Source organism: Moschus berezovskii, chromosome 1 (genome assembly GCF_049115385.1).
Source record: "Moschus berezovskii isolate FMDL1 chromosome 1, NW_MosBer_1.0, whole genome shotgun sequence".
NCBI lineage: Eukaryota > Metazoa > Chordata > Mammalia > Artiodactyla > Moschidae > Moschus > Moschus berezovskii.
The window spans coordinates 21,324,849-21,345,987 of record NC_142460.1 but is presented as its reverse complement, the minus strand read 5'-3'; the positions used below and the strand labels follow the sequence as shown (position 1 = coordinate 21,345,987).

At 46.6% G+C, this 21,139-nt stretch overlaps 1 protein-coding gene across 5 annotated transcripts in view; it reads left to right on the top strand.

The window, feature by feature from the left end:
- The first annotated feature begins 220 nt into the window (after positions 1 to 220).
- EVA1C (eva-1 homolog C) overlaps positions 221 to 21,139 on the top strand; it is a 98,205-nt gene continuing 77,286 nt past the window's right edge. For 2 of the 5 annotated variants that reach the window (XM_055421346.2, XM_055421329.2), the window contains exon 1: positions 222 to 825. In XM_055421346.2, coding sequence (XP_055277321.1) covers positions 666 to 825 — 160 coding nt within the window. In that variant the 5' untranslated portion in view covers positions 222 to 665. Of the gene's footprint in view, positions 826 to 21,139 lie in introns of all 5 variants that reach the window. The other 3 variants (XM_055421337.2, XM_055421322.2, XM_055421356.2) reach the window with 3 other exon arrangements.

Here is a 21,139-nt window from a genome sequence, read left to right as displayed (position 1 = left end):
GTGCTTGGTGATTCTGCACGTGGAGCGCGGCCGGTCGCCCAAGACGTCAGTGCTGCGGCCCCACACCTCCCGGACCCCACCTTCCCGAGGCCCCCACCCCGGCCTCGGCCCCGCCCCGGGGCTCCCGGGCTCAGCGCGCGGCGCTGGCTCCAAAGTGCGTCACGGGCGCTCCTCCGGCTGCCAGGGCGAGGCTGGCACGGGGCCAGCGCGGGCCCGGCCGGGGGTGCCGGGCGGTCGCGGAGGGGAGGGCACCCGGGGTATGCACGGCCCTGCAGTCGCGCGCTGTTGAGGGCGCCCTCCGCGGCGGGCACCGCGCCAGGGCCCCGGCCTCCGGCAGCCGCGGGGGCGCGGAGGGGCTACACTTTGCCTTCGCCCCCCGCCCTCGTTTCCTCCCGCGCTGCCCGCAGCAGAGATTTCCTCCCGGGGAAACTACGCGGATCCTTCCCGGGGCTCCCGCCCCGCCCCAGGTCTCCGCCCCCGCCTCTTCGCAGGGGAGCCGGTGCCCGCCCGCGGCGGGGAAGAGGCGCGGGCAGCCTGGGCCGGGAGGTGGCAGGGGGCCGCGGAGACGTCGGCTACCGCCTCGTCCTGCCATGTGACGCCGCCCTCCGCCCCGCGATCCCCCGTGCGCCCCGGGCCCGCGGCCGCGCTCCGTCGCGCGGCACATCATGCTGCTGCCCGGCCACGCGCGCCCGCCGTCCGCCCCGCAACCCGCGCAGCATCCCGGCCTCCGCAGGCAGGTAGAGCCTCCCGGACAGCTCCTGCGCCTCTTCTACTGCACCGTCCTGGTTTGCTCCAAAGAGATCGCGGCGCTCACCGACTTCTCCGGTAAGAAGCGACCTCCCTCGCTGAGCGCCCCCCGGCGCCGCGGGGCGCTAAGGTGAGCCCTCGGTTGGGGGCCGGCGCCCGAGGGGGCAAGGCCGGGTTGCTTGAAAGTTAGGGCGAGCTAGGAGCCCGTTTTCTTACCTGATGCGAACTCTCCGCATATAAGTAGCTGCATGTGGGATGCCGGCAGAGGGGGGTCCCCCAAGAAGGAAGGGTGGGTAGAGTGTTGGGAGTTTGTCTCCCGATGAGTTGACCTCGTCAGTTTCCCAGGGTCAGGGACCAGACTCCGAAGGATGCGTGTCGATTTAAAGCACCTTACGCTGAGTCCTGGGCACCGAGCTCAGCGCTGTTGGTACACGTGTTGTGGTCTGCGTTGTGCTTGGTTTGCTTTACGCGCAGTTTGGGTGAGCCCTAGCCGACCTCGCGGGTGCCCACGTAAGAAGACCAGTCCAGGAGACATTTGACCTGAAGTCTTTGCCAACAGACCTGAGGGAAACCCGGGGGTAGGGTGGTGGAAGGTCCGGTGGAGATGCAATGAGAGATGAGTAGAAGCTTGCAGAACAGAGACTCTGGGGAAAGACTTTACCGCCAAAAGGCACCAGAGTTGGTCCCTTCCAGCCCCCATCGCCTTGAAAAAGAAAAGAATAACGACTTCCCCTCTCAGTAACCGATGAGGCTTTTCTTTGGGGGAGACTGAGCCGATCTCAGATAGTTCTGGGGTTGTAGGTGTGGCGCCACAAAGGGAGACAGGTTTCTGAATTGATGGGGGCTAGAGGGACCGCATTCTTAAATTACCTTTGCGCTTACTGAGAGTAACCAGACGTCCCTGCAAAGGTGGATTAGACCTGGGTCTCCGTCTGGCGAGGCTGGAGGCCTTTCACCCTTTCCTCGCCCCTGCCCAGCCCCGGAAGCAGCTCTGAGCCCCATTCTTTGCCTTCTCCAGCACCTCCTGTCAAGGCCAGGCTTCCCGCATCTCTGCCTTGAAGGTCTTTTGCGGTGTAATCACAGTCAACAGGCTCTGTCCTCAGCCTCCGTTTGTGCAATACACTAGTACATGGCAAGGGACGCTGGCAAACCAGACGCTGAGTTGGGTTTCTAGTTTACTTACAGAGAATGTCATTGTTAGCTGAGAGCCCTCGGGTCAGAGGTTCTTTGCTTTGAATATTTAATATCAAGGCAGTGTTTCTACCTCGCAAAGGAAGCCAAGACATGCCTATTTGGCAAGGAAACTGAGGTCCTTAAGACCGAGGGTCAGAGCGCTGTGGTAAATGTGCTGGGAAAAATGCTGAATTTCAAGTGCTGTTGACTTTTTTTGTAATAGAACTTTCTTGGCTGCTAGAAAAGTTCTGTCTTTGCTGATTTAAGCTATAGCAGTCTGAATTCAGCCACCGGCAGGCTGTGAATATTGTTGAGGAAAGAACAGAAAGCCAACAAGCCTTTCTTTTGTGACCTCACTGTCACTGAACAAATATTGCTTTAGGTACCGTTGCGGTGTAACCATTAGATCGTTCTCACAGATTATAGGCACTTAGAGCTTGTTTCTTTAGTGAAGCAGTTGCAATCCTTGAAGCAGTCTATAGCTTACCACCCAAGTTTGGAACTGTCTGATGGTAAGGACTGTTTCAGAGGGTGAACTTGAGCTGTCAAACAGGGATGCTGTAAACTTGGAAGTGGATGTTTTCATACATATTTCTCTAAATGATTAAACGATAATAGAAATTTTCTTGTGCTTTTAGTGGAACCTAGATTCCAGGCTTTGAGACTCCCTGAGCCAATATTCGGTTGATGGTGACATGGCCAAGTCCACCCACAGGCAACCCCCATGTTTTCTCTGGTCAACCTTGCTCTTTAGAGATCTGAGGACCAGGGAGAAAGTGTCTGGGAGCCTTTTGGGGAGAAGAAAAGAAAAATAACCTTGTCTGAAACCACAGACACACTTATGTTTAGATTTAAATTCTAGCTTGTATGGCTTTAAGGAAATACTAGAAAAGGCTCAGGCAGAAAGATACTGTCTTCCAAAGTTGATTCATTTGACTTGAAACTTAATGAACCTTTAGGGACGCCCTCCCCCAGACACGTGACATACAGCATCCAAGAAAATTCCTAAGCGCCAAAGATGACAGTCTGAGGGTTCAGTTGAAAGTTTTAGTTGACACAGTGGATCCTGATCACGTGACTCCAACACACACACACACACACACACAGAGACACAGACACACACACACACACCCCTCCAAGCTCCCACCTCTGTGGCTGCAAAGCCTGATTCCTGCTTTCCTGGGAACAAGAGGTCCTGTTCCTGAACTTGGAGGGGTGTGTAGAAACCAATGCCTGAAAACAGACAGTGAACCCTCCCCTTCGGAGCCTGCAGCCATAGCTGAGCACTGGAGAGCAGCATTTGACAGTGTCTTTGCTTGCTTGTTTTTCTAAACAAGGAAACATCAAAAATCCAGACAGAGGGAGGGTGGAGGGAACTTGGGGCCCTTTCAGCCTTTGTGAAGAAGGGGATGGACGCAGGATGGTGAATCCAGGTGAAAGACAGTGCTGAAATGAAAAGGGTCCTAGCCTTTGTACAGTATTGGGCCTCCTGGGAGATTAGCAGCACAGAGTTTTGGAAAGTTATTTAAGCCTTTCTCTTCTTTGCAACTCTTCCTTGAGTTGTTTTTTTTTTTTTTGTTCCCTGAGGCTGTCAGCTGGTGTAGTTTTCCTGGGTCATTGATTTTTTTGCCCCGGGGATTCCAGCATCAGATCTCACTCTTAATAAGCCAGAGGCTGCATCAGGGCCTCCTCCTCTCCTCCCCCTTCATGCTCGTGACTTGTGCTAATCACCTCCAAGTCTGCTAGGAAACAGGCTCCCTAAGCACCCCCTTCCCTCTCTCCCTGAAGACACTGAGATGCTGCCAGCGGCCACTGGAAGGCTATCATCACTGCATTAAAAACTCATCCCAGGAAGGCAAGAACAGTTCATGCAAAATTAGTGCCTCTGATCCTTAATCCCAAACTCAAATGCGCTTGGCTTTCGTCCATTTTCCTCTTTGGGATAGCGTTCTGTTCTTCTGACTGCATTCCCAACTTGAGGATTTAGCCAGAGAGGTCCAAACTGCTGACTGATATATTTATTTTTTCATATATAGAAATACAATGTCAGCATCATCTTCTTGTTCAAAGAACAAGGCAGGATGAGGGCAGAGGGGAGGGAGGGGTGCCATTTTGGTTCCATCCAAAATGATCCTGAAGATCCTTTCTACATGTGGTCTGGCTTTCAAGGGTGATGTTTTAGTGTGTCTCTGAACTTAGTTTGCTGTGTCCCTCAGGTCTTACTAGTTTTTAAAAAAATAATATTTATTTATTTGGCTGTGCCAGATCTTAGTTTTGGCACATGGGCTCCTTCATATGGCGCTTGGACTCTTGAGTTGTGGCATTTGGGCTTCATTGCTCTGAGACATGTGGGAATTCTGTCAGTAGTTCCCTGACCAGGGATTGAACCCTGCATTGCACGACAGATTCCAGGTGGTCCCTGGACCACCAGGGACATCCCATCTTGTTTATTTATCTATATATTTTTGATGGTTTTACTCTTTGCGGAGAGCAGGCACAGTCTTCTCTCTCTGATCTTTCCTTTTCTCCCTCTTCTGTTTGTTGTTTTTCTTTTCTTTCTTCTCAAAGATGTTCAAAGTGATTGATGGACTGATGAGGGAGGGAAGGAATGGATGCAAAATTCATCACATTCCCACTTGGATTTCTAGAAAACTCCTGACTTTTGACAAAAAGAGTCATGATCATATGTGGATATGTTTGGTTTTACCCTCGGGCACAGAGTGGTAAATGCAGGAAACGGAAAGGAAGTGGGAAACAAGGGGGTGGGGCAGCTTTTAAGACCTTCCTTGTTCCCAGACGTCCCCAGGCCGCAGAGAAAGGGCACTGCATGATCAAAGGGGGTCTCCAGGCTGCTGTCCCACCCTGCCTGCCTCCATCAGTAGCCAAGTGGTCAAGACGAGATGTGGGGCTTGTTATCAGATCATTTGCAGCCTAGCAAATAAACCTGACCCTAACTCCTTATTTCATTGGTCAAGAATTTCAGAATGTAGGACTTCCCTGGTGGTCCAGTGGTTAGGAGTCCACCTGCCAATGCAGTGTACACGGGTTTGATCCCTGATCTGAGAAGATTCCACATGCCTCGGGGTAACTAAGCTCATGCACCACCAACTACTCAGCCTGTGCTCTAGAACCCTCCAGCTGTAAGTACTGAAACCTGCTTTCTTTAGAGCCTGTGCTCTGCAACAAGAGAAGCCACTGCAATGAGAGGTCCAAGCTCCGGAAACAGAGAATAACCCCTGCTCACTGCAACTAGAGAAAGCCCACAAGCAGCAACGAAGACCCAGTGCAGCCAAATTAAAAAAAAAAAACTAAAAAAAAAGAACTTCAAAAAATAGAAAAATGGTTGTTCCATTGGTTGGGATACCTGGAGTGGGAACTTTGTCCTGATGGAGTGGTCCGTTTAGAAGAGGTTGAACCTTCCTTTCCTGCTTAGAGAAACAGTGGGTCTCAATCCTGGCTGACACACTAACATCCCTCAAGTCTAAACAAATATATGGATGCTCCAGCAGCAACCCAGGGCTTCTGATGAAGTTCATCTGGGAGATCCAGGCATGGATCTCTTTTTCAAAGCCCCCGGGCAATTCTAGAGTGCAGCCAGAGTTGAGGACCACTGCTGCCCATGTCAGAGGGCAGGGATGAACCATGCACAGTTCATCCAGGGGTACACGGGTATGACTGGGTCTCACGCCCCCCGCCCCAGGGCTCACTGCCAGGGAGACCAGGATGTATGTTCCTGGCTCTCAGTCTGCCGCTGTGTCCCAGCGCACAGGTATACACAAACTTACACAGGCTTGCATGTGCACCCATGTGCACACACACAGGTCTGCCTTTCGTCATCCGTTGGGCACATTATTCTTTAATTCGGGATTGTCTTCACTTTTAAAACTTTGATGGAGCCAAAAGTCAGCTCATCACCAAAGGGAAACAAAGCGGATGTCTAAAGAAGTTGTCCAGCTGTCATTATAGAAGAAGAGGGATGAAGAGTAAGCATCTCAGAACTCTAGCCTGTTTCCATGGAAAATAACTACATTCAAAAAGTGTTCTGACGGCTCTTTCTGTAGCTAAGAGGAGGAGTCTGGGCAGGCGAGTGGTCCCATAATTGATGGCTTTGGTCTCCCAGGCGCTTTATTGGAAAAGGCAGCCTAGCAGTAGTTTCGAGGGAGGAAGAGAAAGGAAGGGAGTGAAAATTAGTTGAGCATAGTGTTATCTGACTTCATCCTCATAGCAACCCTGTGAGTTAAGTAGAAATCTCACTTTACCCAGCGTCAGAGAGCTTAGTTAACTTGCCGGAGACCCCCAGCTCGGAAGCAGAGGCAGACCCTAACACGAGCCCAGGGGTGGGACCAGGCTGGAGGACTTGGCCCACGGGGATGCTGAGTGGGGGCAAAGCCAGAAAAAAATGCCACAATTTGCCTGACCTTTTTAGATAGTTCTCCGTTTGGGTGGACTCCGGGAGTTGGTGATGGACAGGGAGGCCTGGCGTGCTGCGGTCCATGGGGTCACAAAGAGTCAGACACGACTGAGCGACTGAGCTGAACTGAACTGGACTCATCATAGCGATTTCAATTGTCCTCTGAGTAGACTGACCTTTTCTCATTTCTTCCTTCAACATCTTCTCAACGCTGTTGATCCACAGTGGGTGTGGGCACAAGACAATCAGTGGGTTTAGTAAAAAGATGTTAGAACTTCTTTTCTATTCATTTCTATCTTGAAAAAAGAAGCTATGTCTTGCTTCTAATTAACATACAAGTTGAGGGAGTTCCCTGGCAGTCCAGTGGTTAGGATTTGGCACTTTCGCTGCCATGGCCTGGGTTCCATCCCTGGTCAGGGAAATCAGATCCTGTAAGCCACACAACATGGCTAACAAAACAAACAAACAAAAAGCATACAACTTGACAGTACAACAATTCATCATTTGTTTTTAAAATTTTATTTTATTGAAATATAGTTGATTCATTACACAATTGGTAAATGTAATATATTGGAGATGAGTTCTCAAAATGTTTTTGCTGTTGGGGTTCGTGGTTTAAAATTTTTTTGAGACCACTAGTATTCTTAGCCATCCTGTCAGCACTTGCACAATTCTTGAAAAGGCACCACTTTGGGGGTAATATACACTGAAACAGCAACTGCTCCCCTGTGGCCCAGCCCTATCCCTCCTTGCCCACCACTCCAGCTCCCACAACTGCCAGTAAAATTTAGAGGAAGAATGTGAATCCAGTAACTATCTCGTTTCAAAAATCCATACTCTTGTCATTCAAGCTAAGTAATGAATGTGGATGCATAGGTTGAGGCATTCTGAACTTTTGTGATACTCGGCCACTACTTTATGAGGCTGGTGTGTTTGTATATTTCTAGAATGCAATAGCGTCCCTGAATAACATCCGTCCTAGAGTCACCTAGATTTTAGCACTGGAAGGAGTCTCTCAGATGGGAGGGGTTCTGACCAGGTAATTATAAACTGTTTTCTTTGAGCTTCTTCCTTTCCCCTTGGTTGCATGCTCAGTTGTGGCTGACTCTTTGTGACCCCATGGACTATAGCCTGCCACGCTCCTCTGTTCATGGAATTCTCCAGGCAAGAATACTGGAGTGGGTTGCCATTTCCTCGTCCAGGGGATCTTCCCGACCCAGGGATTGAACCTGTGTCTCCTGCATTGGCAGCCGGATTCTTTATCACTGAGCCACCAGGGAAGCTCCTCTTTCCCCATGAGCCCTCTAATTCTGCTACCCCTTTGCTGGCCCATATGTGTGCACTGCCTCAGGTTAAACTCTGACCCAACATAAGGGGTAAATTCTTTACCTGGTTTTCTTAGCACAAGTAAGAAAAGTTAGCTAAAAATATGATAGTGTATCAAATACATAAAGCACTTTATGCCACACAGTGTTTTAAAAACGTCATGTTTGTTAACTCGTTTAATCCTCACAACCCTATGAAGGAAACTTCTCTATAAGTTGAAGAAATAGTAGCCAGAGAGCTTAAGTAACTTTTGGAGATTGGAATGCAGGCAACTTCTCTAATACTAAAGCAAATCAATTATAAGTTGTCTAAAACAATGTCACTTCTTAATGTATATCTCTTAATATATCAGATCCAAATCTTTCCCAGGACTTACAGGTATTGTCCATTCCACATTGCATCAAGAGATAGCACCATCCAACCCCAAATAACTGATTACAAAATGGGGTCTAAAATTCATTTCTTAGAAATATGGTGGAACTGGTGTTCTGGGAAGTATTTCCCCCAACAAAACATCTAAAGCTGTTGAATAAAATATAGCAAACATCCTTTAAATACTTGAGTGAGTGAATAAACACAAGGAGTAGCCAGGGAACAAAAATGAAGAGAGACCAGAGAATTGAAGATGTAGCTGGCACTGACCCTATGGCTACACTGGGGCCTTTGATGCGTTTTATAGCCAGAATTTACTAGGTACATGAGGGCAAGAGACAAGGCACTAGACCAATGTCAAGTGAGGAATTGGAATAAAGGTCTCCTTATAAGGCCAGGGCCGGAGGGGCTAAACACTCATAAAAAGGTGCATGAGAAACAAATCAGCATTCTTGCAAAGAAAGATGACAAGGAAACATCTCAGCTTGGGCTCAAGATTCAGTTCAGTTCAGTTCAGTCACTCAGTCATGTCCTACTCTTTGCGATCCCATGAATGGCAGCACACCAGGCTTCCCTGTCCATCACCAACTCCCTGGAGTTTACCCAAACTCATGTCCGTCGAGTTGGTGATGCCATCCAGCCATCTCATCCTCTGTCGTCCCCTTCTCCTCCTGCCCCCAATCCCTCCCAGCATCAGGGTCTTTTTCAGTGAGTCAACTCTTCGCATCAGGTGGCCAAAGTATTGGAGTTTCAGCCTCAGCATCAGTCCTTCCAATGAACACCCAGGACTGGTCTCCTTCAGGATGGACTGGTTGAATCTCCTTGCAGTCCAAGGGACTCTCAAGAGTCTTCTCCAGCACCACAGTTCAAAAGCATCAATTCTTCAGCACTCAGCTTTCTTCACAGTCCAGCTCTCATATCCATACATGACCACTGGAAAAACCATAGCCTTGACTAGATGAACCTTTGTTGGCAAAGTAACATCTCTGCTTTTTAATATGCTATCTAAGTTGGTCATAACTTTCCTTCCAAGAAGTAAGCGTCTTTTAATTTCATGGCTTCAGTCACCATCTACAGTGATTTTGGAGCCCCCCAAAATAAAGTCTGATACTGTTTCCACTGTTTCCCCATCTATTTCCCATGAAGTGATGGGACCAGATGCCATGATCTTAGTTTTCTGAATGTTGAGCTTTAAGCCAACTTTTTTACTCTCCTCTTTCACTTTCATCAAGAGGCTGTTTAGTTCCTCTTCATTTTCTGCCATAAGGGTGGTGTCATCTGCATATCTGAGGTTATTGATATTTCTCCCGGCAATCTTGATTCCAGCTTGTGCTTCTTCCAGCCCAGCGTTTCTCATGATGTACTCTGCATATAAGTTAAATAAGCAGTGTGACAATATACAGCCTTGAAGTACTCCTTTCCCTATTTGGAACCAGTCTGTTGTTCCATGTCCAGTTCTAACTGTTGCTTCCTGACCTGCATATAGGTTTCTCAAGGGGCTCAGGATTAGAGGAAAAAATAATCTTTGTTGAAACTGTGTAACCACACACTTACCTTTGCAAGAATCTGGGATTTGAATTCACATTGCCTTTACCAGGAAACCTAAGCTAAGAAACTAAAAAAGTTGCCCCAGGGTACCTGGAAAAAACCCACAGATATTCCCTGTATAACAACATCAATGCAGGCCCCACAAGATTCTTGTAAATTAAATTCTGCTGATTGTGAACATGCAATCCAAAATACACTGTATGAATAACAGTCAGCAGCAAACCACAGAGTGTTTAATAAATAAGAGGGGATATAAAACGTAAAAATAAATAAAAGGAAGAATTCAGAAGAAGGAATGAAACACATCCCAAGCAAAATAAATTTATGTCTGTCATACTAAAACTACAAAATACTAAAACAAAGGGATGGTCTTAAAACAATCAGAGGGAAAGGTTTTCATTTGGAAGGGCTTTGCCATGACAATGAGAGTCAGAAATCAGTGAAATATTTTCCAGGTTCTGGAGGAAAAAAACTGTCAGTACAAAGCTATATAACCAGCTAAACTATCTGCAAGAGTGCGTGTGAAATAAGGACATGTTTATCATTAATAAATCCTTACTGAAAGAACTACTAGAGAATATACTCCTGAAGAACAATAAGTCTAGAAAGAAGGCTTATGATATAAAGGCATGATGAGTGCAGAAACGGTGCCGCTTCTGATGCACTTTAGCTATGTTCTTTGCTCTGTCCTGCTTAGACAGCATCATCTCCTTGCCTTGAGATTTTCTCTAAGATGTCTTGTTCTTTCATCAGCTAAGATCAAGACATAGCTTTTTGTCTTGTTGAACTTTTGACCCAGTTGAACTCTTCTACTGACTTACAGCTTTCAACCTGAGTTACCCAAAACTTCTTCCCAGTGGGCATCAGTTCCGTTGTGATTATATACTGGAAGGTCTGTCTGAAAGAACAGGAAATGTTCTCAAGTCTTTCAGGTCTCAGATGCTATGCTCTAAAGAGTCAGTCTGTCTCAGGGAGACTCCCTTCTCAGTGGTTTCATGGACACTCAGCACAAAGCAGTTTGAGGGATGAAAAATAGATTTGGCCAGTTACGTTCTTCAAATGGTACCCCAACCACAGAGCTTGGAATTGAGGGATTAGTAGTATATCCATCCTATGGACGGGTCACAAAGAGTTGGACATGACTTAGCAACTGAATAACAACAACAGCAAGCGTATCCAAGACCACCAGACAACACTGCCCATGGGTTGATTTTCCACTTCCACACTTGCATTTCTGGACATCTGTATCCCTTGGTCACTCAGGCTCCTGATGTTGAATGTCTCCTGCACTGACTAGTTAGGGAATGAAGTTGGGGTTACTCTCAACCTGAGAGCCTAGTTTTCCACACACACAGGGAACCAGGCAACATTAAAATTCAAAACTCAGGCCACTGAATCTGAAATGTATGTTTGCAAACCGTCTGATTTCATGTCTGCCTCAGATGTCCCACGAATACAAATCACCTCATTTGGAGTTGGAGGAGCAGGGAGGAAGAAACCTAAGAAAGATCTCCAAAACAAATCTTTAATTCGGATGAGGATAATAGAATGTAATCCCATTTCAAGTCTGTCAGCATTCCTTTGATGATTACAAATGAGTCCCTTTTCCCCTGCAATGTGGGGGAATAATCTGGATAAAATAACTCTTTTTGTCTGCAAGGGCCCAAGCGATGCATACTCGTGACAGCTTTCAGAGTAGTGTTTCAGAGCCTGAGAAGGGCGCTCTGCTACCAAGACCTTCCCTTTTTTCTCTTGACTTGGGAGACTTTTCACTCTTTTCATGTTTGGCGGCTTCCAAAGTTCTCAGGCTTAGAAATCATAAATCAATCATAGTACTGTACTCTGGAACGAGAGAGACCTGGGTCAGGGAGCCCTTTCTGTTCTCTGTTTGTTCACCGGGAGACAGGTGGGGATGAGAACGCATGATCTTATCTAGAAGGCCAATTTGTACAGCTTTTGAGGGATATGCTTAAGGGAGTGCATGAGATTAGAGTCTCCATTCTATTAAAAAAAAAATGTACACTGACCCAAGTTCAGGCTTACATGCCTTTTTTGTTCATGTGTTGATGAAATTAAGGGACAATTGTTTTTAAACACCTTCTTCCTCTGTTTTGTGGGGCTAAACACGCCTGCCAAGGCTAACCATACCAAATGCTTTGTGAATAGTTCAGACTGGATGTAAAGACATCCTGAGGCTGTCCAGTCCACAGCCTCAGGATGGAAAGGGGTCTCCGAGGCCCTGATGCTGCAGGACCTGCTGTGTGGAGTCAGTCCTGCATGCTGTGAATTCTACAGAACAGAGCCTGTGGTCTTCTGTGTTTTCACTTCTTTAAAGCTCACTAAAGTGTGAAGAACTCTCTTTTTTAAAGCAAAGGGCCCCAGGGTTTTTTCCCCAGGGTTATGTGTAAATAGTGTTCTGGGTCTCTGAAGCCATAAACTAGCTCTTTGAGGAAAACGGCCTGCTTTTGTCTCGGCCTTCTGTGTTTCTCTCCGGATGATCGAGGTGGGTTGTTAGGGCTTGTCAATCTTCACCAAAGATGCCACGTGGTCCTTAGAGTAGATCACTATCTTCACTCAATGCAAATTTTGCTTGTTCTAACATTGAGTCTAAACCAGTGATTCTCAATATTATGCTTAACAAAAGAAGACAAAGGCGAATGCTATGTGTTACTTATATGTGGAATTGAAAAAATAATACAACTGAATGTACATACAGGACAGAAACAGACTCAGACATAGAAAATAAGCTAGTGGTTCCCAAAGTTCAGAGGGGAGGTGGGAGGGATAGATTAGGGACATGGATTAACAGATACAAACGACTATATATAAGATAGATAAGCAGCAAGCGTTTACTCTGTAATAGTGGGAATTATGGGCTCCCCAGGTGGCTCAGTGGTAAAGAATCCACCTGCCAATGCAGGAGACCCAACTTCGATCCCTGGGTTGGGAAGATTCCCTAGAGGAGGAAACGGCAGCCCACTCCAGTATTCTTGTCTGGAAAATCCTATGGACAGAGGAGCCTGGCGGGCTGCAGTCCGTGGGGCCACCAAGACTCAGACACGGATGCACACATGCATGCATGCACGCACTGACTGGGAAATACACCCACGATCCTGTAACAACCCGTAACGGGTTATATCTGCAAAAACACGGGATCACTGTGCTGCACACCTGAAACTGACACAACCTTCTACACCAACTATGTTTCAATAAGAGATAAAATGATTCTCAACCCAGAAAAGGTCTGTTCCCTGAGGGATACTTGACAATGTCTGGAGGCAACTGGATTTGTTACAAGTAGGGGTGCTATTTGCACCTAGTGCGTAGAAGCCAGGGTTGCCGCTCAAGCTCCTACAGTGCACGGGGCGGCCCCCACAGCAGGGAGTGACCCGGTCCTCTGGCCTCACGCTGAGGCTGAGGAACACTGGGCCAGACCAGCCGACGTGCCATGGTTTTATTTTCTACATGTTTGGGATCTCAGGAAGGTGGGACATATTTTTAACCTCTGAGCCACCTCTGCCTTTACTGGACATATTTTTAAACACTGAAGTTGAGTCTGGAAAACCTAGAGACAGCTCCACGATGCTCTTCTCATGGCCAGCTTGCCTTACACGAACACCCAAAACTCTCAGTTCCTCGAAGCCAAGGACCTGGCAACCCAGGCACAGCTGTGTGTCCTCACACTGTCACCTAAGGGGACTTATATTCATGTTCCTTCCACCCTCACCTTCTTTACAGAACTTGCCTGTGCTGAAAATTGATGCTTTCAAATTGTGGTGCTGGAGAAGACTCTTGAGTCCCTTGGACAGCAAGGAGATCAAACCAGTCAATCCTAAAGGAAATCAGTCCTGAATATTCACTGGAAGGACTGATGCTGAAGCTGCAGTACTTTGGCCACCTGATACGAACAGTCAACTCATTGGAAAAGACCCTGATGCTGGGAAGGATTGAAGGCAGGAAGAGAAGGGGGTGACAGAGGATGAGATGGTTGGGTGGCATCATCAACTCAATGGAAATGAGTTTGAGCAAACTCAGGGAGACAATGGAGGACAGGGAAGCCTGGCGTGTTGCAATCCATGGGATCACAAAGAGCTGAACACAACTTAGTGACTGAACAGCAACTGGCCCTTCTGTCCTCCTCATTTCAGGCTCAAATACTCAGCATCATTAACGTCAATCTGAAATATCCCTCTAGATGGAGAGGTGTTGAGACTTGAAGTCAGTTGCTTGCTCACAGTGCAAGGGTGTCTTTGCAACACTTCTAAACTATTGCACAACATCACAAGGCAGCTGTGGGCACGGGGTGGGTGGGGGAGCAATTTGATTTGAATTTTTAAAAGGAAGACAGCAAGTCTTGGAAACCATGTGCAGATTTGGTTCCTCCCACTGCCTTCCCCTACTTCCCTCCTTCTCTGTTCCTGTTTCTGTTCCTCCTGCACTTTCTCTGACCACCCCCCCCACCTTTGCACCCACAGACAGCACATAGATCCGCTGACATTTCTATGCAAGGTCGTGTCCTCCTCTATGTGTTGCTGTTCAGTCACCACGTTGTGTCCAGCTCTTTGTGACCCCATGGACTGCAGCACGCCAGGCCTGTCTGACCTTCACCATCTCTTGCAGTTTGCCAAGTTCACATCCATCAAATCGGTGGAGGAGGGGATGACAAACGACTCCAGTATTCTTGTCGTGAGAACACCTTCTCTGTACTGCAGGTTATGTAAAGACTTTCATTCAAAGACGTGTCTGAGAGTGTTAACTGCATGGGTGAATCATCTAGCGCTGCTTCAGGGCAACCCTGTCCACTCTTCTGTGCCGAATGTCGTCACCTTATCAGGCCACATTCGCAGTTTCAGTGGTCGTGGGACTTATCGAGCCCACACTGAGTGGGAGAATCAAGCGGATTCCTCTGAAATGATAACTGCCCACCTCTGCCCAGGGGCCACCGGCCCAGAGGACAGCTACCGATGTCAGAGCTTGCATTCCTGTCACCCTTCTTTCAAACAGGTTGCAGCTCTAATTAAAATATTTCTTTCCTTCTGCCAAACGCAGAGAAAATATAGTATTGTTTCCAAAAGAGCGGGCAGGGGCACCAGCAGGAATGGGTGTGCAGTATTTGTACAGTTTTGTGACTCAGTACATCTGAATCTCCAAGCATTTTAAGAGCTTTGTCAAAAAAAAAAAAAAAAGGTCTATTGTGTGCCTCTTGGCACTGAAGAAAATAGCAGGCCTGTCAGAACTCTGTTTCAGATTTAATTTTAAAGTGGGTGATGCAAGAATGTTGTTCAACGGGAGGGCTTCGCTCCTTTTTCTCATTTCTGCCCATTTTTGTGTGAGAGAACTTGAGTTCTCTGAATCCATTCATATTAAGAAATCAAAGCCTCTTCCCTTGACACTGCTTTAATGAAAAGGCATCATGTTCCAAAGCAAAGTACAGTATGTCTCTAAAATGCATATGACCTCTTAGAATAAAAGTAAAAATATATTTGACTGTGTTTGTTATTTTCCTCTCTCTATGTGCATGCTTCAGTCAGGCCCAACTCTTTGCAACACCATGGACTGTAGCCCACCAGGCTCCTCTGACCACGGGATTCTCCAGGCAAGAATACTGGAGTGGGTTGCCATGCCCTCCTCCAGGGGATCTTCTTGACCCAGGGATCAAACCTGAGTCTTCTGTGGCTCCTGCTTTGGCAGCTGAATTCTTTACCACTGAGCCACTGGGGAAGCCTTATGTGTGTATATATAGACACATATACAGAGTGTCTTCTTACATTATCTTCTCTTTTTTTTTAATACACTAAAATTTTTTTTCATTTTTAATTGAAAAATAGTTGATTTACAACATTTCAGGTATACAGCAAAATGATTCATATGTATATATAGTATGTATATATTCTTTTTCAGATTCTTTTCCATTATAGGTTATTACAAGATACTGAGTATCGTTCCCTGTAGTAGGTCCTTGCTGTTTATCTCTTTGATATATAGCAGTGTGTATCTGTTAATCCCAAACTCCCAATTTATCCAATCTCTTCCCCTTTCCCCCTTTGGTAACCATAGGTTTGGTCTGTGTGTCTGTGAGTCTCTGTTTTACACTTTTGAAAATGTAGACATAGAGACGTTGCTGACTTGCCCAAATGCTCCTTGCACTTGGTCTGTACTTCTGGTACCGTGCTAATCATCAGTCATGGGTACAAATGTTGTAAAAATAAGCAGAACAGGGGCTTCTCTAGTGAGCTAGTGGTGCAGAATCTGCCTGCCAATGCAGGCATCAGGGTTTCGATCCCTGGTCTTGGAGGATCCCACGTGCCGCAGAGCCGCTGGGCCTGTGTGCCACAGCTGTTGAGCCTGTGCTCTAGAGCCTGGGAGCCACAACTACTGAACCTGTGCGCCGCAACCACTGAAGCCTGAGCACGCTGGAGCCTGTGTTCTGCAACCAGAGAAGCCACCGAAATAAGAAGCCAGCACACCGCAACAGCAGTGAAGATCCAGAATGGCCAAAGATAAATACATAAAATTATTTTTAAAATAAGCAGAAAAAAGGTTTTTTTGCAAGGTTGTGCTTTCCTAGTTGTTTCTTTCCCCAGATATTAAACATTGGACAGTGATTTTTCTCACCCCATCGACATTTTAATATAGAGTACACATTTATAATCTATGTCTCTGTGTTAATATTAATAAACATTATATACTGTGCTTTTTTAAAAAAGAACCAAAGCATAGTATTCAACCCTTGGATTCAGCTGAACCGTGAGTACTGAGTACGTTGTAAGCTTCTGGGCTGGGAAAATTTTTTATGATGTTGCAAACACAAGTCTACCTCCTGGGAGTGACTTTTCACCCAAACCAGTCTTTTGGGCTCTGCACACAGCACCACCAGTCCTTGGCAAAACAGCCTCTATTTCCTTCTTCCTGGTTTCTGGAAAGCTCCCTTAAACACCTGGACAGTCACTGAATTCAAAGTTTGTATTTTTTCCGTAATGGGAAATTTAACATGTAGACCTCATACACAAGACGGATTGCACCATCCATGTTGCATATGTGGTCTGAGATAGAGTCAGACCACGGGTGAGAAGATTGGTCCCTGGAAGAGCTTTGGAAACCAAACAAAGATAACTCTACCATGACTCTCCATGGCCCCAGGTTGTTACTGCAAGGAAATCTGGCCAAAAGGAGTGTCTTAGTTATTTGCTCCTATGTCTGTAACTGGACACATATGTACACACACTTACAAACACACACTCACATAAGTGAGTAGCCTTTCATCCTCAGAATGCAATCAGACAGTGACATGTAACCTAAGCTCAAACTACAGTCTTCCATGGAACTTTCTGGACTGTGACTTGCTACAGCCGTCTTTCTTGAGAGTATGCACCATTCATCTTCATTACCAACTTATGTATTTTCTTTCTGTGGCAAGCATAAATTATTAGGCAGCATATAAGCAGTCTGATATACTGAGAGTTTTAAGAAGATCAAATGTTTGTGATTCAGCCTCACAAATTGGGTTAAAATTGCAGGCCTAAGTACTTGGTTGTAAATTTACATCATCATCATTATTATTCTAGCAAACTGTGAGTTATGGACATTACCTGTCCATATCTGCATTTTCTCGGGTTGTGGGGAAGAGTGAATTTGCTGGAACCACCGAAGCCTGAGAACCAGGGGAAACAGCTAAGCATTTCTCACTGCAGGGCATTCGGGGCCAGGGCCGACTCCACTGCTTAGTAAATCCTTCCTCAATTGGATTTTAATTTAATTATCACCAGGGAATTAAAAGATGGAAAGGACAACATGCAGACCTTAGAAACTGAGCTATCCAATAGAAATATGATGTAATCCATGGAGGTAATATTAAATAATCTTTCTTTGTTGTTCAGTTGGTAAGTCGTGGCTGACTCTTTGCAACCCCATGGAATGCAGCATGCCAGGCTTCGCTGTCCTTTACTATCTCCTGGAGTTCACTCAAACTCATGTCTGTTGAGTCGGTGATGCCATCCAACCATCTCATCCTCTGTCATCCCCTTCTCCTCCTGCCTTCAATCTTTCTCCAGCATCAGAGTCTTTTCCAATGAGCTGACTCCTCATATCAGGTGGCCAAAGTATTGGAATTTCAGCTTCAGCATCAGTCCTTTCAGTGAATATTCAGGTAGCCACACTAGAAAAAGTAAAAGAGGTGAAATGAATTTTCATAGGAAATTTTATTTAACCCAGTGTTCCCAAAGTATGATCCTTTCCACCTTAATCAGTAGTTTTTATTATTTTTTTAATTTAAAAATATTTTTATGAGACTTCAAAGCTAACATTTTTATTTCAAGCTTTTAAAAATTAATTATTAGTGAGATAGTTTGTTCTCTTTTGCTTATGAGGCCTTGATAACCTGGGGTGTATTTTAAACTTACAGCTCATCTCAACTCAGACTGGCCTCATCTCAAGGGCTCAGTTGCCACGTGTGACCTGGGGCCACCATTCCGAGCAGCACAGTGTTGAGCAGGGCATGGAAGTTTTAAAAGTCCACAGCAGAGCAGCTTTGAGGTCTGGGATCAGCACACCGCCTTAGTTCTCAGTGAGGACACCTTCCTCTTACAGAGCCCCATCAGGCTGCATCATGAGGGGCCAGTGGCGGCCACCCTAATCCCCCCTGGGAACTTGGCCTCCCCAGCTCGCCTGCTTTCCACGTGGGGGATAACAGGTGGCCTCCTGCTTCCTCCAACCCCTTTCCTGGAGAACCATCCTAGTCTTCGGTCCTTGGGAAGGGAGAGAGGGCTGCCGGGAGTCACCCAGCTGTGGCAGAACCTCCCAACAGTACCAGAAGTTGATCAGCCCTAATCGCCTTCATCTCTTTCTGCCACGAGGATGTCAGGTTGTCCTGTGCACACCCGCTGCTTCGGGGCATCAGAGCTCAGAGGTGTATCCTCCTGGAACCTCATTTCTCCTGGAAGCTGCTCTCTGTTAACCTCAGCCCACAGCAGAGAGAACCCAGGCTGGAATTTGCCACGAAGTCTCCCAGCTTATTAAATGCCCCCAAGACTGGACCCAGGAGGACTCTGCCTCTGTTTGGGGTCACTGTGCTGCATCTCAGGGTCAGCCCTCAAGGGGAACAGACATGAAGGGTTCAGAAAGACCCCAGCTCAGAGCTCTCCCTTCACCTGACAGTACCACGGGCTGAACTGGCTCTTTATTATTCCCCTGGGCCTCCTGCTAGAATCACCTTGGAGGTTCTTTCAAATATACTGATGTCTGGAGCTCCATCCCAGGCTAATTGAATTGGAATTTCTGGGCTGGGACCTGGGCATTGATATTTTTAAATCTCCCGAGGTGGATCTGCCCTTCAGTCATGGCTGAGACTTGCTGGAAAGCATTGCACACTCTTAAATCTACCCATATATTAATTCAGTCTTTATTACTTTTCCAGACACAGAAAATTTGTAATATTAGTACAAAGACTTCCTTTATAGCCTTCATCCAGATTCCCCAAATGCTTCCATTTTATCAGATTCCCCTTATTCTTTTCTAAGTTGCAGATAAGATGTCCTTCACTCCTGTGTACTCCCATGTGTCCCTTAAGAACAAGGACACTGTCTTACATAACCAAGAACAATGATAAAAATCAGGATCCAAATAGGAACTTGCTACCCTATTGCTCTCTGATCTACAGACCTCGTTCAGATTTCACCATTTGTTCCAAAAATGTACTTGGGAGCGCAAGAAGATCCCAGATCATGTGTTATTTTCAGTTATCAGGTCCCTTTAGTCTCCTTGCAACCGAGAACTGCTCCCCAGTCTGTCTTTCACGACACTGGCATTCTTGAAGATTATGAGACTGGCGTTTTATGAGCATCCCTTAGACTGGCGTTTTACAGAGCATCCCTTAGACTGGCATTTTATAGAGCATCCCTTAGACTGGGTTTGTCTGATTTTTTGTGGCTTTATTCTTATGTGTTTGTGCAGGATGTCACAGCAATGACACTGTTCTTTTCAGTGCATTGCATGGGGAGGAACGGGATATTGGTTACCCTGTTACTCTGAAGTGGCTTTGATGTTTGGTGAAGATGACTTTTAGATGAAAGTTGCCACCATCAGCCATCCTCACACAGATTGAATCACTGTAGGTAGCGATATGTCTAGCAAAGTTCTTTGGGCCTTGAACTCAGGAGAAGCAAGTCTTAAAGCAGAAGTTGTTGTTGGGCCGTCGCCCGGTCGTGTCCGACTCTTTGTGACGCCCGGGACTGTAACACGCCAGGCTCCTCTGTGCTTCACTTCCTCCCGGAGACTGCTCAAACTCACGTCCATCGAGTCGGTGATGCCATCCAACCATCTCATCCTCTGTCGTCCCCTTCTCCTCCTGCCTTCAATCTTTCCCAGCATCAGGGTCTTTTCCAATGAATGGGATCTAAGCATCAGGTGGCCAAAGTGTTAGAACTTCAGCTTCAGCCACAGTCCTTCCAATGAATATTTGGGGTTGATTTCCTTAGGAGTGACTGGTTTGATCTCCTTGCAGTCTGAGGGACCCTGGAGGGTCTTCTCTAGTGTCACAGTTCAAAAGCATCAATTCTTCAGTGCTCAGCCTTCTTTATGATCGAACTCTCACATCTGTACAGAAGGGAAAGATAAAAGGTTCTAGAACCTGGAGCTTTGGCAAAGGCAGCTAGTCCAGGAAAGACACTGCCAGTGTTGCTCCTGGTGTTGGGATGAAGTGATAGGAGAGCATTTGTTCTGGAAGGAACTTCAGATTAGGGAGGGAGGCAAGGAAGAGAGCCTCTGCTTACCTGTGCCTTTGGTGAGGACTGAAATGTTCCTTTTCAATCCTCCACCTAAAACAGAGCAACTCTCTGTTTCTAAGCTTTGATGCACCTCACAGACCCCTCTGTTCTTCCTTTGAGGTTGGTGGCTTCCAGTTTAGCCCCAGACATAGCTCCTGTTAAGACGTTGACCAGTTTGGCACGTCTGGCAACTCAACCTGTTTATTATTGACTGCTTATCTCCGTCAGTTGTGGTTCTTACCACTTCAAAGAACGCCAGAACTTCAGTTGGTGGAAGGCATCCATTTTGCTTCTGGCTCGGAAGACCTTGTGACTCCACAGACGAACCTGTTGTTTAATAAATGATCAAAACTCGGTTTTCCTTCTGTGTGCATGTAGGGAACCATGTGTTATTGATTAAATTAGGGAAGGGATGGTATTTATTTCTGGCCGTCTGGTATACCAAGCCTCACTGGGCAGCAAGCAGCTTCCCTCTTGAGTTGCTGTCGCGATTTCTGCTCATGCTTGTCTTTGGCTCGTTATCAGAATGCGTCATTCCCTTTTCTTTGTTCTCTCCCCTTACTTCATGTGTTTACCTTCACCCGGGCTATTGGGGAAACGTCATGTTGTCATGGAGATGGTGGCCACAACAAATTTGAGTTGCCCAAACTCACGTTGTCCCTGGGTCACTTCCTCATACTTTGGAACCAAACAGCAACTAATGAAGGTAATGATAGTAAAGATGAATGTTTATCCTCAGCTGACTCTGGATGCCCCCCCCCGCCCCGACAAGATATGGAGTCTTTACGTGGTACCTGTGCCC